The 16,921-nt window shown below is 39.6% G+C and overlaps 1 protein-coding gene across 1 annotated transcript in view; it reads right to left on the reverse strand.

Annotated features, from left to right (window-relative positions):
• Window positions 1-3,264: 3,264 nt before the first annotated feature.
• calcrla (calcitonin receptor-like a) overlaps window positions 3,265-16,921 on the reverse strand; it is a 35,986-nt gene continuing 22,329 nt past the window's right edge. Inside the window, exons 4-13 of the mRNA XM_077215975.1 lie at window positions 16,214-16,327; window positions 14,902-15,014; window positions 14,707-14,798; window positions 14,485-14,611; window positions 14,041-14,194; window positions 13,884-13,944; window positions 13,034-13,100; window positions 12,560-12,778; window positions 6,554-6,595; window positions 3,265-3,511 (exon numbers count right to left, since the gene is read on the reverse strand). Of these exons, the coding sequence (XP_077072090.1) occupies window positions 3,293-3,511; window positions 6,554-6,595; window positions 12,560-12,778; window positions 13,034-13,100; window positions 13,884-13,944; window positions 14,041-14,194; window positions 14,485-14,611; window positions 14,707-14,798; window positions 14,902-15,014; window positions 16,214-16,327 (1,208 nt within the window). The 3' untranslated portion in view covers window positions 3,265-3,292. The remainder of the gene's footprint in view (window positions 3,512-6,553; window positions 6,596-12,559; window positions 12,779-13,033; window positions 13,101-13,883; window positions 13,945-14,040; window positions 14,195-14,484; window positions 14,612-14,706; window positions 14,799-14,901; window positions 15,015-16,213; window positions 16,328-16,921) is intronic.

The following is a 16,921-nucleotide window of genomic DNA, read 5'->3' on the forward strand; positions in this document are numbered from 1 at the left end:
ACTTATTGATCAGAAAATTAGCTAAATGTAAGCAATTGCACTACTTAAAAAGCCATTGTTGTCTCAGAAAAACATCTAAGACGGAATTAAGTTTTTGTCAGAATATGGGAAGTTGTGTGTGTCACAATGAAACACGAGTTGCATGGTGATACTCCAGAGCAGTGTCTTTGAAAATTGTATGAGAAATATAATAATAAATGCATGTGTACCACAGAGAAGCATGGAGGAAGAGGTGTCGATGTGAGGGGAGACTTTTTAACTGATGGTCCTGGTGAGCTCCTTCACTGTGAAAAGTCATTTAATGCTTCAGAGTACTACAGTGCTACATCCTTAAAAACAATCAATGCCATGTTTAGACCCTTAATGATAAGTAAATCTAGAGTGTGTCCACGATTATGTGTGGGTCCATGTACATGCTGAGTCAGATCAAAGTTTTTTAAAACAGTTTTGATTTCTTTTGCCAACTACTCATGAACTATTTGAAGCCACCAACACTGACTGTAAAAAGCTGTCTGGAAATTTACCCACATGGCTTAAACATTTAAAGAAAACAAAGGGGAAGGCTATTCTGTGATAAGTTACTTTATCTACCTTATTTGTGCAGTTCATGCTAATTTCCTGACCAGTGATTTGTGATTAAAATGGTGAAGACCATTAAAAGTCCCCTTAATATTTTGCCATTTTTGGCTTGGCCTTTTTGCCTACGAGTGTAGTTGTTGTTAAAATTCCTCTAACTTTAACAGAGCAGTGTTCATCTAGATGCATTGCCTTTAGCTGTTCCTAGAGAATTGTGTGTTTCTTGTGTTTGTATATAATTTGACCAGTGTCTGTTCCACACCCCAGTGCTTTTAATAAAACACACATTAGTATTCAAACAAGACACTTGAAATAATAATCTATAATTACAGAATTATACGATACACATGATTGCAACTGCCCAGATTTTATGAAATAAATGTTACACAAATACACCTTAGGAAAACAAAAGACACATTACATTCATACAGAAAAGATCATTTGTAGTGGTTGAATTTAGGTGCAGCATAGACACAATACAACTAATCTGATACCAACAAAGTACAACCTTAAAGACCAGGTCAAAAAACGACAAGCGAATATGTATTTGCAACATACATGAAACATATGAAACCGTCCTGCAGTGAGTGTTTTGTTTTCACTGAAACACAAATTATCACAAACAACATAAAAATAACAAAACATCATGAGCAACAGTAATTGGCACACATTCAAGAAAAAGAAATTACATTCAAGGAAAAAGATATTGCGGAACTTGATGACACGATAGAGTGGATGTTTGATTGGCATTTTTTTTACATGCTGTGATTTGCAATATTAATACTGATTTGTTCTGAACCAAGATTTCTTGTTTCGAGTGGAAGAAATGCCACCCCAATAACATATTCAGATGTGATTACAGCTAACAATACAATATTTACATAGTTAGGACAAGCACATTTCTAGCATTGCCTGTCATCAATTCTGTTTCATGGTTTAATATGGATAAAACCATGAATTAAATGAGTAGTTCACCCAAAAATAATGTGACAAGATTAGGGAGGTTTTTTTCTCACTTATTTATGAACCACATCAATTGGCTCATTCATAACAGACCCAAAATAATTGAACTCTTAATGAATTAAATTTCAGTCTGCTGAATAGATTGAAATGTAAATATAGGAGTTCAGAAAGCTTAGAATATAGTGGATGAGTCAGATATGAATTATATTAATGGTACGTTAGACAGATGTGAACATCATTATAAAGAATGGTGTAAGATTCATCAGAAGTTCTTCTTTTGTCAAACAGAAATAACTAACTGCATATTGTTTTAAAATGACATGAAGGTGAGCAAATAACGACAGTTTTCATTTTTGGGTGAACTATTCCTTTAAGCATTATGAAAATGTGCTGATTGTCAGAGAAGAACGGAGTGAGTTTAGGTAACTCTGTGACATCAAAGGAAATAAACACTGGGCACATTATTTAAATCATATGGAATGTAATTCAATTCAGGCAGAGTGGGTGAAAGATAGAATTAAAAGCATCTTTAGAAGCCACAGGGTCAAATATCAGGAACCTTTTTTTTTTGTATTTAGATTCACAGATTGCTTCTGAATCCCTGCCTTTGACACAAGAGAGCGATATCTCAAACACTCCAAGAGTATTATAGGAAATATGAGTATAGGTAGCGGATTATTGTACCTGATTTCATAGATCACATGACTGAACACTACAAGCATGTTGAGAAATATGATGTCAAACACACTGAAAATGTGGCATGTATAGTATACAATTATTTGTGAAAAAAGTAAGCAGATAAATTAGATTATATTGAGAAAAATATTTTAAAAGTGATGGGCATGTTTTCATACTGTAAGGCTTCACACTGAGTTCTTACTAAAGCTAGAAATGTTACATAAATTATGGTCCAATCTCCAGTGTCATTTTCATGGGTTCCTAAAGCAGGTGTTTTTGAATTACTTTACAATGTTCTCACAATATGTGTGATCTGTGTCGTCAAATAACAGATATACTTAAATTGCTGTCAGCATTAAAAATCGAGCATACTAAAAATACTAAATCTTATTGATGTCTTCCTGAAGTTTCAATTTACTTCTTGTCCAAATAAACAAAGACAACAGCTGGCTATAATACTGTCTTCAGATTTACATTAAAATAGTTGCCAAATCAGTTTTATAAAAGAAAAAGCAGCACTGGCTTTCGCACCCTCTTCAATTTTTGTTTCAACAACATATATATATATATATATATATATATATATATATATATATATATATATATATATAGTTGTTTTGTTTTTTTTGTTTTTTCAGTAAAATATAGATTTCTCAGTGTGGTCATCATTTGGATTAGATTTATCTTTCTTTTTTTTATCACAAGGACAATCCTATAAGACAAAGAAGTGCATTACATACTGTAGAGTATAAGAGCTGAATATTTACACATAACTCAGTAGAGCAAACTACAATACTGCGAAGTACAAAGATCAGGCAAATAATGCTTGTATTTGTCCAATGAACATTAAATGAAGGTAGCAAGATGTTTTTCAGTGTAAATTCTTGGAGAAATGCCTTTTCTCCACCCTTCAGAGAGTATTAACAGTGAATTATGAACATTTGTAGAAAGGTCCAAGTCAGCCATGTAACTGTAATAAACTGTTTATATATATATATATATATATATATATATATATATATATATATATATATATATATATATATATATATATATGCTGCCACGTTCAGTGGCATCAGGCAAAAGGATTCTCTGGTTTTAAGATGGTGCTGTCAATGTCATTGCAGTTTTTGCCATTCAAGTGTTCTGTGTGGCCATCGATGCTGTAACAGCCCTGGACCTCTGTGATGGAGGACGCCGTGTACGAGGCAGACCTCAGAGCATCGGACTGTGTGATGGTGCTTCCAAACTGGATACGGTACTGATTCCAGTGCCGCCTTAAAACCGCTTGGACCTGGGGAAGTTTGAACAGATGATGTCAGTTAACATACATCACTTATCATGCAGCATGAATAATACATTATCTACTTTTTGAGCATTTGTAACAAATCACTTTTAACTAGTTTTATAAAATCAGATCGATAATTTAGACATAAAATCTCTAAACACATGGCACCATTTTGGGGTGTGGGTGTCATGACCCAAATCATTAGATTAATTTCACTGCAGTTGTATTTATCACAATTGAGTTGTTTTTTTTTAATGGATATTTAGCAAATAATAATATAATGGTAATATAAAACTATATTATTTAGAAAGTTTGCAACTATTAAAATATCATATTTATAGTCACAGATATGCTGATAATTGTTAAAACAGCGAGCATGATGTTGCTTTTATAACCGGTAATGTATATTTTTGCATATTCTAAATAAAGGTTCTTTATTAGCATTGATGGTTCCACAAAGAATCTTTCCATTGCACAAACGGTTGGTTCTTCAGATTATTAAAATACTTTACACTAAGAAAAAATGGTTCTTCTAAGAACTGTTCACTTAAAGGGGCTATATGTATTAATCATTGTTTTATTGACAATATGTGCAGGGCTTGTAACAAAACTTAAAGAAAGACCTTCCCTGACTTTCTAGGTTGTCTATAAAAGCCTATAGACAGTTTTTTTATGGGAAAGACCCTGGACGATTTTTCCGGGAAAATCCAACATTTGACCTTTACACGCACTCCTGAGAGTTTCTTTCAATGACACATGAAATTAATGCTTCTACCAGTGCTTTAAGTGGGCCGGTACGCGCCGGTACTCAGTACCGCCACTTCCAAATATAGCTCTTGAGCGTACCGCCACCTCTCCGTGCGCCCAGAACGTGCTTTTAGCATACCGGTACGCTCATTTGCACATCTGTTTTAATCCTTTGGCTGCGCTGTCGCTTTTCAGAGCGCCCTTCACAATGCACGCTTCCTAATTCGTCTCACCGAGAGCAGAGACTACATTACCCATACACCCTTGAGTTTTACAAGTGAAAAGAGCATGCGTCGCTTTTGCCGCTGTCAGTAGCTACGTTTACATGGACACAATCGGAATGAAATCAATACGATTGATGAATCTGAACAAGGTGTTTACATGAATGATAAATAGAGTAATCGGGTTGATGTGCGCGTTTATATGTCACAAGTTTCAAATCGGATCTGATTTTTTGACATGCACAAACTGCACGAATATACAGTTTCCCGCTGTTTGCGCATAAATATTCTCCTCTATTGGTTCTTTATTTGTTTTAAACAGCAGCAACCACAACAAGGACTGGTGGGACGTTGTCCTGCTTCACTTCACATACGCGCGAGTAAAATGAGAATTTTAGAATGACGGGAAGCTTATTAATATGACACTTTATTTAACAGGAAAAACAGCTCGTACCGCACGTTATAGGCTACTCATTTTGTTTATTTAACTTCATTGCACATGTGCAGTCCTTTCAGTTTCGGTTTTCAATCAAGTATTTACATGTTCTCTCGATCGGATTACATAAGGGATAAACGACCCCTTCCAATCCGATCGAAATGTCATTCGGATCGAGCTCAATCGGATCGATTAAGGTGTTTACATGAGGGTTTTTTAGTCCGATCGAGCCGTCAATCCATTATAAGTGTCCATGTGTCAATCATGGTGTCAACTCAACGTGGTCCGGAGAGGGTGTGTGAAACGGGTAAAGAAATGAATGAACCATAGCAAGACTCATGTTTATGTTCTACTGTTCTATGGTTATTATGTTATTATGTTTTATAATTTATTTTATGTAGCCTACATTTTGTTCAAAATGTTTTCAATACCCTTTTGCACATTTTATTTATGTTCAGTAGCTCTTTCTAGCTCAAGCAAATCCACAATTAAATTATTGTTTATAAGGTCGTCTGTTGACTGTGTATATATATATATATATATATATATATATATATATATCCCCTTCAATATAGTTGTTGTTACCTCAGGGGAGGAGGGGAGTCAGCAAAAAAAAAAAAAAAAAAATTAATAATAGAGTACCGGCACCTCTTTTGGGCCACTTAAAGCACTGGCTTCTACAATGTTCAGGATAAGGCCAACAGAGCTATTCAGAAATGTCAATGTGTCATGCTAAGAAAAGGGATTATTTCAAACTATAATCTTAGATCTAAATAGCCTACAGTCTCAAATATAGGCTATTTTATAATCAAATTATCATTACAGTGTAATTTTAATTACCTTATCTATCGACATGATGGCAGTGAATTGCAGAGCTGGGGCAACATCGCTATGATCTGATGCTTTCCTAACTGCTGTTTTCTCACCGCTGTCAGTTATGTTGTGTGTGTATTTTGTTATTGAGAGAAAAGCATGCATCACATATTACATTTTCATCTAAACGTCGCTCTCAGCAGCGTGGACGGCATCTGGATGTTGATTAAAAGTATATAGCTGTAAAGGTATATCCAACTTCTTTTTACTTCTGAGCAAATAACTAAATCGGGACACTGAATCACGTTCAGTCTCTTGTATGTTAAGTGTTCACAAGTGCGAGCACAAGCAATAAGTTGCCGGCTGCAGTTCACTAAACGGCCACCGGTGGCTCTGAATTCTACATATAGCCCCTTTAAGGGATTTTTGGGGAAGCAAAAATGGTTATTCTATGCCATTGCTGTGAAAACCTCCTTGTGGAAGCATTTCGTCATACATTTTGAACGCATTACAGCAAACACTGTAGCTGATATATCTTCATAGTATCAGCCATCAATTCAAGCACACAGGCTGCATTAACTTCCGGACCAGTAATGTCATCCATATTAGCTTCTGCATGCCTCATTACCACATTGCCTCTAAAACAGCTCAATGAAAAAAAAAATGATTTTGACAGGTTCCCTTTGAGTCAGGCTTGTCATATTGGTACATGTGGACATAAACAGCCAATACAGAATCTCCATATCTGACCTCTGCTTTCAAGGAAAAGGATGTTGCACAATCTGTGCAGATAAACAGGAGATTTTTCATTTTAGTGGAGTAAACTCTTACCTCTCCGTTGAAAAAGCAGAAGATTGTGGCCACCAACAGTCCCTTAAACATACAATCAGAAATGCACGTCAGCAGTAAATCCGCATAAACTGCTATCTTGCATTGCTAAACTATAATCTCCCATATCGCAACCTCTTCACTTATCATTTCTCGGCTGGTGGTGAGTACTGTTCTCCCTTGTATTTTGACACATTTTGGCAGCAAGTGCTCTTGATGTGCACAAAGAGTCATCTGGGATGACAAGCCTGTTTTGTTGCATTATTCATTGTGCCGATTCAGCTAGGTCTAGCAGTACCAGCTGTCCAAGGCTTCTCACTTTGCTGTTTTCTCCACAGTAGACTACAAATTTTTATTTTCTTGTTGCTGTACACCTACCAATTTCAGAATAAATGTTCAGGAGTCAGACTTTTAAGAAGCAAGTGGCCTGATGTTTTTTTTAAATGAATGGTTCACCCCCTAAAAGGGATATTTACTTTTGCTATGCTGTTATTTCTTCAGTAGCAGAAATGGAAATCAAAATGATATGTGAATAATGACTTACACTTTGGCCTGTACTTTTTACGGGACTTTCATAGTGTTGTTTAATGGAAAAGACCAGTGTGGAAAACGTCTCGGTTACGTATGTAACCCTCGTTCCCTGAGTAGGGAACGGAGACGTTACGTCAGATGACGACGAATGGGGTTTTGCTTAGAACACCTATCGACTTCGAGTATTACAAAATGAGCCAATGGCAAAGAAATGCCATGGGTCTGCGGAATTTGCATAGCGTATCACCGCCCCCACCTTGTGAGTATAAAAGTGGGACGCCGGCAACATGCAGATATGTTTCTTCGCTGAGGAGCCAAGACTGAGCTCAGGCGATCCCCGCGGTACAGCGGAAAGTGGCAGGCAGACGTCTCCGTTCCCTACTCAGGGAACGAGGGTTACATACGTAACCGAGGCGTTCCCTTTCGTTGTCACTCCGAGTTACGTCGGATGACGACGAATGGGGTTACCAGTCTAATCACGCCACCTTCTCGGCTGTCTTCCAGTGCCCTGCATAAATCTGAGATCCTTGTCGTGAGACTGCAATGGACGAAGGACTCCTATTTAGCACAGGAATACCAAGGTACACTGGGGAGCATATCCCATAGCTTAGAGGAAATATGCAATTATTGCCAACCCAGAGCGGGGGACTTAGAAAATACACATATGACCCAGAGGGATGCATATGGAGAACACTGGGGTGTCCAGCCGCAGGTGGAATATTTCAACCCCAGGGGTGGCAAGGTGGTTTGCCAAGGGAAAGACATGTGCTCAGAGAGGCTTACAGTGGAAATACACATGTGGGGGTCGCTCAGAGGAGGGACCATGCACAGGGGAGGCACCTAGCCGACGCGCAGGCAATAGACAATGGCGCCGACGTCAGGAGTGCTGGAGGAACTCAGGGCTTTCGGAGAAGCTCACCTGAGGAGAAATCGCACGTATCCAGTCCGTGGAGTGGAATGGCAAGCAAGCGAAGACACCTGAGCGGGTCCAGTACTAGCTGGTTGAAGCGAGTACATGAGAGGACACTGGCTCCACTCGGAGATTGTAGAATCTGGCGAATGTGTTCGGTGTCGCCCAGCCTGCAGCTCAGCAGATGTCTGCTAGCGAGGCGCCATGCGCTAGAGCCCAAGAGGACGCCACACGTGCAGGTCCCCTACCCTCTTGATGGAGGCCAGTGCAACCAGGAGCGCTGTCTTCATAGACAGGAATTTAAGCTCGACTGATTGCAGGGGCTCAAATGGAGCACTCTTCAGGGCAGTTAGAACCACTGAGAGGTCCCAAGAGGGAACGAGAGGGGGGCGAGGCGGATTAGTCTCCTCGCTCCTCTCAGGAACCTGATGACCAGGTCGTGCTTCCCCACCGACTTACCTTTGATGAGGTCATGGTGTGGGCAACATAGACCTTCAGGGTGGAGGGAGACAGCCTTCGCTCCAACCCCTGTTGAAGGAAGGAAAGCACAACGCTGATCGAGCATCTCCGGGGGTCTTCTTGGTGAGAAGAGCACCAGCTGACGAAGAGGTTCCACTTCAACGCATAGACGTGTCTCGTGGACGACGCCCTAGCGGAAGTGATGGTAGCCGGCCCAGACGTGGACGGCATAGCGGCCCGGTGTCGGGGCAAGGTCAAAACCGCACCCTGACAGAGGAGGCCAGGGAAGGACCAGCGTTCCACGGGGGCCTGCTCTGTCAGGTGTCTGGCGACAGAGGGGGACAGGGGCGAAGCGGTCCGTGGACGGCACGCCGTGTCAACCGCCTCTGGGACAGAGAGGGACGAGGAGAGCACGGCTTGTGGGCGGCGCTCTGTGTTGTCCGAGAACTCTGTATGCTCAGAGACGAGAGAGTCAGCTCTTTCTGAATAACGATTCTTCCCCAGCCCTCCATCGGGGAAAGGAGTGGCCCTGCTACCAACTCCTGGAAAGAACTGATTCTCATCTCTGAGCAGCCCATCTCAAAAGTGCCGCTTAACCCGGCGTTTAGCGGGGGGCGGGGCTGGAGAGGGCTGTGGCAGCCCCCCTACGGTCTTCCAGAGCCAGGCCCGGGTGAACGGGCGGGGTTGGAACCGTGGGAGGGCGCCTTTGGCGTTTAGGCGTAGATGTAGGCGCCGTCGACTGAGGGATCTGAGCGGACGGCGGGGCAGTCGGGCCGAATAACCTCAATCTGCACACGGGCGGTTGAGAAATGTTGACCACGAGCGCTGTTCAAGCATGATCAAAGGCCAAACACACTAGACAGCGCTCGTGCCCATCAGAGTCCAATACCAGTCCGCTGCAACCAGAAATGCACGGGCGAGCCGTCTTTAAAAAGACGTGAGGCATGCGAGCTCTTTTATGAGAGGAGAAAAAATCTCCGCGATGTTGAAGCGCACAGGGAGACACACGCACACTGGCAGGTCACTGCACAGATCAGCAGGCACTGTGAGCTCGCTGCAGATCGCCGTCACACCAACACCGGAGAGAGAAGCTCGTCTCGTAGAGCGAAGTCAGAGATGACTGTGGAGTGAAGAAATACTCTTGGCTCCGAAGCGAAAACATATCTGCATGTTGCCGGCTTCCTCCTTTTATACCCACGAGGTGGGGCGGAGATACTCTATGCAAATTCCGCAGACCCATGGCATTTCTTTGCCATTGGCTCGTTTTGTAATACTCGAAGTCGATAGGTGTTCTAAGCGAAACCCCATTCGTCGTCATCCGACGTAACTTGGAGTGACAACGAAAAGGAACTTTTCTTTTGTTTACCACAGAAAAAATAACAGAATATGGTTTAGGAACAATATGCGGATTAGTGATTAAAAGCAGAATATCTAAAGAGACAAGTTTTCCCCTCTGGCTAATAACAATAGAGCTTATGTTGTAATTTGCTTTACAAGCTTTTTAATAACTAATAGCAAAGTAAACTAAATTAAAGGCTGCTGAGCTTCTGCCAGTCAAAGAGATAAAGACAATGGGAAATCCAGTCTTGTAATAATAATAATGTACCTAAGGTAAAAACGTAACACTCAACACGTAAGAAATACAAGTAAAAATTGTTATTGGCAAATAAAGTTTGGAACAGCAAAATATAGGTCCTTCTCAAAAAATTAGCATATTGTGATAAAGTTCATTATTTTCCATAATGTAATGATAAAAGTTAAACTTTCATATATTTTAGATTCATTGCACACCAACTGAAATATTTCAGGTCTTTTATTGTTTTAATACTGATGATTTTGGCATACAGCTCATGAAAACCCAAAATTCCTATCTCAAAAAATTAGCATATCATGAAAAGATTCTCTAAACGAGCTATTAACCTAATCATCTGAATCAACTAATTAACTCTAAACACCTGCAAAAGATTCCTGAGGCTTTTAAAAACTCCCAGCCTGTTTCATTACTCAAAACCGCAATCATGGGTAAGACTGCCGACCTGACTGCTGTCCAGAAGGCCATCATTATCACCCTCAAGCAAGAGGGTAAGACACAGAAAGAAATTTCTGAACAAATAGGCTGTTCCCAGAGTGTTGTATCAAGGCACCTCAGTGGGAAGTCTGTGGGAAGGAAAAAGTGTGGCAAAAAACGCTGCACAACGAGAAGAGGTGATCGGACCCTGAGGAAGATTGTGAAGAAGGACCGATTCCAGACCTTGAGGGACCTGCGGAAGCAGTGGACTGAGTCTGGAGTAGAAACATCCAGAGCCACCGTGCACAGGCGTGTGCAGGAAATGGGCTACAGGTGCCGCATTCCCCAGGTCAAGCCACTTTTGAACCAGAAACAGCGGCAGAAGTGCCTGACCTGGGCTACAGATAAGCAGCACTGGAGTACCCACAGTCAGTGATGACCTGGGGTGCCATGTCAGCTGCTGGTGTTGGTCCACTGTGTTTTATCAAGGGCAGGGTCAATGCAGCTAGCTATCAGGAGATTTTGGAGCACTTCATGCTTCCATCTGCTGAAAAGCTTTAGGGAGATGAAGATTTCATTTTTCAGCACGACCTGGCACCTGCTCACAGTGCCAAAACCACTGGTAAATGGTTTACTGACCATGGTATTACTGTGCTCAATTGGCCTGCCAACTCTCCTGACCTGAACCCCATAGAGAATCTGTGGGATATTGTGAAGAGAAAGTTGAGAGACGCAAGACACAACACTCTGGATGAGCTTAAGGCCGCTATCGAAGCATCCTGGGCCTCCATAACACCTCAGCAGTGCCATAGGCTAATTGCCTCCATGCCACGCCGCAATTTCTTTCTGTGTCTTACCCTCTTGCTTGAGGGTGCCAATGATGGACTTCTGGACAGCAGTCAGGTCAGCAGTCTTACCCTTGATTGCGGTTTTGAGTAATGAAACAGGCTGGGAGTTTTTAAAAGCCTCAGGAATCTTTTGCAGGTGTTTAGAGTTAATTAGTTGATTCAGATGATTAAGTTAATAGCTCGTTTAGAGACCCTTTTCATGATATGCTAATTTTTTGAGATAGGAATTTTGGGTTTTCATGAGCTGTATGCCAAAATCATCAGTATTAAAACAATAAAAGACCTGAAATATTTTAGGTGGTGTGCAATGAATCTAAAATATATGAAAGTTTAATTTTTATCATTACATTATGGAAAATAATGAACTTTATCACAATATGCTAATTTTTTGAGAAGGACCTGTAGTATTTGTTTCAAATATAATTTGAGATTGATAGTTTGACCCTCGCTGATATAGTCCACGTAAACATTGTAATGTTTCAGGAGTGACAACCACATTTAAATAAGGGAGTCTACCGAACACGACTCACTCCCGATATTGTGATGATTGACAGAATGGTAGCTAACCATTGCAAAGTTCTGGCATCTGGCGTGTTTGGTATCCACTATTTTTGACAAAAGTAATATTAAAGCGACCAAAGACTAGTTATGTTCTGCGATTTTAACTAAACCACCGTTTACAGAGGCGTCATGTTTTGTTTCTGTTTCTGTTAAGCTGCTTCGCAGAGGGCGCTTTTGAAATTTTGCCATTTCCACTTGTTATAAGCGTTTTTTGGCTTGTTGTTTGGGTTTGGTTCATAAAGCGATCAAGTTTTTGGGGACATTAAATTGGGCAGGTGCAAGTCGCAATATTTTGGTCTTGTATTCAAATATAAAACACATGGATTTCTCTAAGTGTATTATGGGCTTCTTCTTGTTGTTTGTTTTTTCTAGCAACACGAATGAGACATCATTTTTTAATGCGGTTGTCACTACCTAAATTTTTCGGGTGTTAATCCGGTTGTAGAATGCGGTTGTCACTCCTGTAAATTACTGAACGGTGTGTGTGTACAAAACAGAATTAAGCACTAAAAGTAGAAATGACAAACAAATTAAACTGCTGCGTGTACATGAGACAAACCATCAACTAAAGAAACAATTTCTTTTATTTTTGGTTATGGAAATATATTATAGCCATTGGAGGGTATAGCGAAGATTAATTTTGGGCCCTGAATGTACGTCAGATTGATGATAACTATTTGACAGCTTTTTACCTGATAATGCATTAAGATATGCATGATGTAGTCGTAGATTTCAGAGGAAACACGCCCCCCAGGTTTATATGGGAGGAGAACGTACTGGATGCCCAGGAGTGGAACCAGAATGAGGGTGGCGCGGACAGCTTTCATATACAGACTAGACTCAGCTTGGTGTGTTACTTTTAGTTTGGTGATGAGGACTCGTACAATATTCAGCAGAAAGAACAAGTTCACCTGGAAGGACAGGCAAGATGAGTGGCAAACGCAAAGCAAAGACAAAGGATCTCAGCTGGCTGGCAGATCATGTCAGATGTCAGTATTCAAACTGTGTTCTTTTTGATGTACTGATACATAACAACATTGTGCTTGGCTACTCGAAAATTAATTCAGATTGGTGAATACAATCTTCTGGATGTGATTTGCACAAACAATACACAAAGATTATAATTAATGTTGCACAAAAAGAACAAAAACATCCAGATGTCTTACCAGCAATGCAGCACAGATGGGGCCATGAATAATGTATAGCAGAGAAGTATTTGAGCTGATCCAACAACTGTGGATTAGGAAGGCAAGGGTTAGCCAAATGTTCAATATTGATTTTGTGCAATACTTACTTTTAATTCATGCGGATTTAGGTAAGCATCTTAATTAAAAAACTTTTGTTTTTGAGTGTAGCACATACAAGTACAAATAAATGAAATATCAAAAATAAAAAGTATCACTATACTTGCCCAGATGTTTGATTAGATTAAAAATTGTAAACATTCAGTTTTCTAAAATGCAGTGTTTAAATATGAACAAATTTACATAAATGTAAAGAACAGAAATGTGAACAATGGATAAAGACAGTTATAAAAAATATATATTTTTGTTGATATACAGTATTACAGGCAAAGGAAATCTATTTTTGGATATCTTTTTTATCACACCATAAATCATAAAATACTGTCAACAGCCAGAAAAAAAAATCATGTTTTTAGGAATAAAATGTGGAAAAACAGGCAAATGATATATGCACAAACCCCTCTCTAAAAACCTTCAGCATATACATAGGAATAAACCTGGAAAGTTTGGCATATGCATGGCTACTGAGATTTCTGGCTCAGTGTATGAAAAAAAACTCAGTCAGAAAACAGCCTTTAAAAAATGTATTGTAAATGAAATCTACAGACACAAATAGATAAGGTGCAATAGCATAAATACTTGAAAGTGTATTATTAATTTTTTCCCCCCATTAAACCGAAACAACACGTTATGAAAAAAAAAAATTCTCAAAATTGACCAGTGCATGAAAAAAAATTGTTTTGCCTGAAAGCTACAGAACAAGTATACTCACTTATCATTGTAGTAATAACTTCTGGCTACAGCATGTATTGTAGCGGGTATAAGTGGGAAACCTGTCGTTTAAAAAAAAGATATGGTTTAAAAGAAGTTTGGTTTAGTTTATTCAATCAATGCTGTAAATAAAATGCTTCTTTTATTCAAAAACTCACCCCATCCAAGAAGGTAGTACCACATTAAATGCTGTTTTTCAGCAAACACTGCCACAACAATGAGAGTGTGCAAGTAAATCCCTTCACAAAGCATCCAGAAGTAGTTGCATCCAAAGATGTACAAATGGATAAATTGTGATACTTTGCAGCTGACCTGAATAAAAGTAGCACAGACATTTAAGGATGATTAGCACAGCAGATTGATGACATACTGTAATGCCTTTAAATGATCAAAGGATAATATTGCCTTCATTTATCCACACTTTTGTCCCATAACCCGCATGCATGCATTCTATGGCAAGAGATGCAAATTTCTTAACAAATTCTCCTTTTGAGTTCCACAGGAAAAAAAATTAAGCATACAGGTTTGGGATGACATGAGGGTGAGTAAAAAATTACAATATTTTATTTTATTTATAGAAGTTACTGGCAGTACACACTTACTGGGTTTTGCTGAACTAATTCCTGGTTGTTTGCCACTGCTGTTAACCATATGATAGTGATGATGGAGTTTAATACAAAGGAAAAGAAAAGGTTTTTGTGCAGGGTAATTCTCTGGCAGCTCAGACTCCTATAAGCACCAAAAAAAGACAGCAAAATAGCATTAAAATAATTGTGATGAGCATTAAACAGGAATACAAATGTGAGAGAAATATTTGCACTTACTTGAAATGGAAGAATATGCCTAGCGAGACGAACAAAGACGTTAAAGAGAGCCCATGACCTATTAACGCTAAGTAGAACAAGTTCATTGCGGTCTGCAATCACACAAACAATAGAGTCATGAAGTGTTTATACTACAAGCCCATTCAAATGTGTGTTTATATTCATCTCAAGTGACTGTAGTGTTTATGCTCATACCCTTCGTCCTTCAGTAGTGTGCAAATTACATTTGGTGAAATTTGTCCATGTGCGGTTACTCTCAGGATGAGAGAACCACTGCCCACTTTCTGTACATATTTTGCTGACCATTTCTGCAGAAGTAGAAGTAGATCAAAATATGTTACCGTGAGAAGCATCAATATTAACAAGATATGGAGTCCAGACACAGTGAAAAGATTTATTCACTTGTAAAATTAAGCTTTTCACCATGTCTGAAATCCATATCTTGATAATATTGGCTTCTCTTAATAACATTTTGAGGTATGGCATGTCTTAATCCTCCTGTCTTATATACAGTATGTCGTGTGCTTTATTGATTTAATATTTTACTACAGTTATTTACCTTTTTTATTGTGTTAGGGTGTTATATATCATTATTCTTAGTTCTATAATATAATATAATATAATATAATATAATATAATATAATATAATATAATATAATATAATATAATATAATATAATATAATATAATATAATATAATATTTCCTCTTGCTTTCTTCTTTTCTCAAGTGTTCGTTTGGTTCTGTAAGAGTGGTTAAAATGTTTAAAAAAAATAAAGCAACACTCAGCTTCCAAAAAAAGACCAAAAATATGGCTAAAGTACTATTTTACTGGTATTTTTCGGAACACTTTTTAAGATAAGTGTTGGAAATGATTAAAGCAACTTAATAACTTCACTGTAAAATCTTAATATTTTTAATATTGAAAACATGCCCTTTCTTTCACATCATTTGTCTTATAAATGTTTTAATAGCTATTTAGCCTATGATTTTAGCATGATTTGACAGTGAGGTCTAATGGAGCTGGGATAAATGACGTAAGAGTATTAGGCCATGTCCACACGGACACGGGTATTTTTATAACCGGAGTTTTTCCTACAGCGTTTTTAAAAAAAATCCCGTCCACACATGCTCGGTCTCCGTCTACATGAAAACGTAAAAACACGCAATCAAGCGCGGTCAAGAGCATGCCACGCCAGCAGGCGGTGATATAAACCTTAACCCTAAAGCCACGTTGGCCAATCAGAAGCGCAAATCTGATGTCAAACACAGCTGATAACGGCGCGCACACTCTGACGTCGCAAGGCAAAAACCCCGGTTTCACTGTCTACACGACAACACTGTAACCGGCGTTTCTGAAAATCCTCACCCCTGGCAGGGGTGGACGAACGGCCGAACCGCGTAAAAAAAGTCACGGTTATAAAAATACCCGTGTCCGTGTGGACAGGGCCTTAGACAGGTGAGCAGAAAGTGCTCTGACTGAACTTTATACTGATCTCTAACATTCACCTGTAGGGTCAAAGTCCTGGAAATAGTCAGGGCAGTGTTGCTCGGAGGTGATGCCGGCCTCTGTATCGTCCCAACACAACCATCCATCCCAGGTCCTGTTGCACACTGGGCCAGCTGAATACAGAAAAAAGCCCAAAACATGTATTAGTTTCTATGGAGACTGGGAAACCGTAACTTCCTTTTATCATTATCACTATTCTTAGTTATATCCGCCTGTTGCAAAATCTAGTCCCCCATGCGCTTTTGGTGTGCCGCAGCCTATGGAGAGTCTTCCAAATCCGTTATTGTTGTGTCTTGTTTAGGATGCTAAGTTTGCAGCCCACTAGGTTTTGGAACAGAGCGAATATTTCACAGCTGTCCTGCCACCCAATGGGACCAAATGCACTCTCCCTAAAAATGAACATGAGTCACCTGAGGCTTTTGTGTGTGTTCTTGCTGTACTAATTAGACAAGAGTGTATGTCACAGTTTGCAATGTATATGAGGAGCTTCCTCAGTGTATAAGTGTATAAGGTGTATAAGGTTTATAAGGTTTAATGCGTATTTGGCGTGCTGTCCGGGGGGAGGGCTCCGAGCTCGGAGTTTGGCCCGAACCCAGAGTACTCCCCCCGTTGTAAGTGTATTTAGGACTAGAAGTGAGGAGATGGGGTTGTGGAGGGATGCTGTTAAACTGTCAATGAACGAAGGTAAGTTGCTGTGTATATATACA

Source organism: Siphateles boraxobius, unplaced genomic scaffold (genome assembly GCF_051911475.1).
Source record: "Siphateles boraxobius isolate OS27281-9 unplaced genomic scaffold, OSU_SipBor_1 7, whole genome shotgun sequence".
In the NCBI taxonomy this organism is placed as follows: Eukaryota; Metazoa; Chordata; class Actinopteri; order Cypriniformes; family Leuciscidae; genus Siphateles; species Siphateles boraxobius.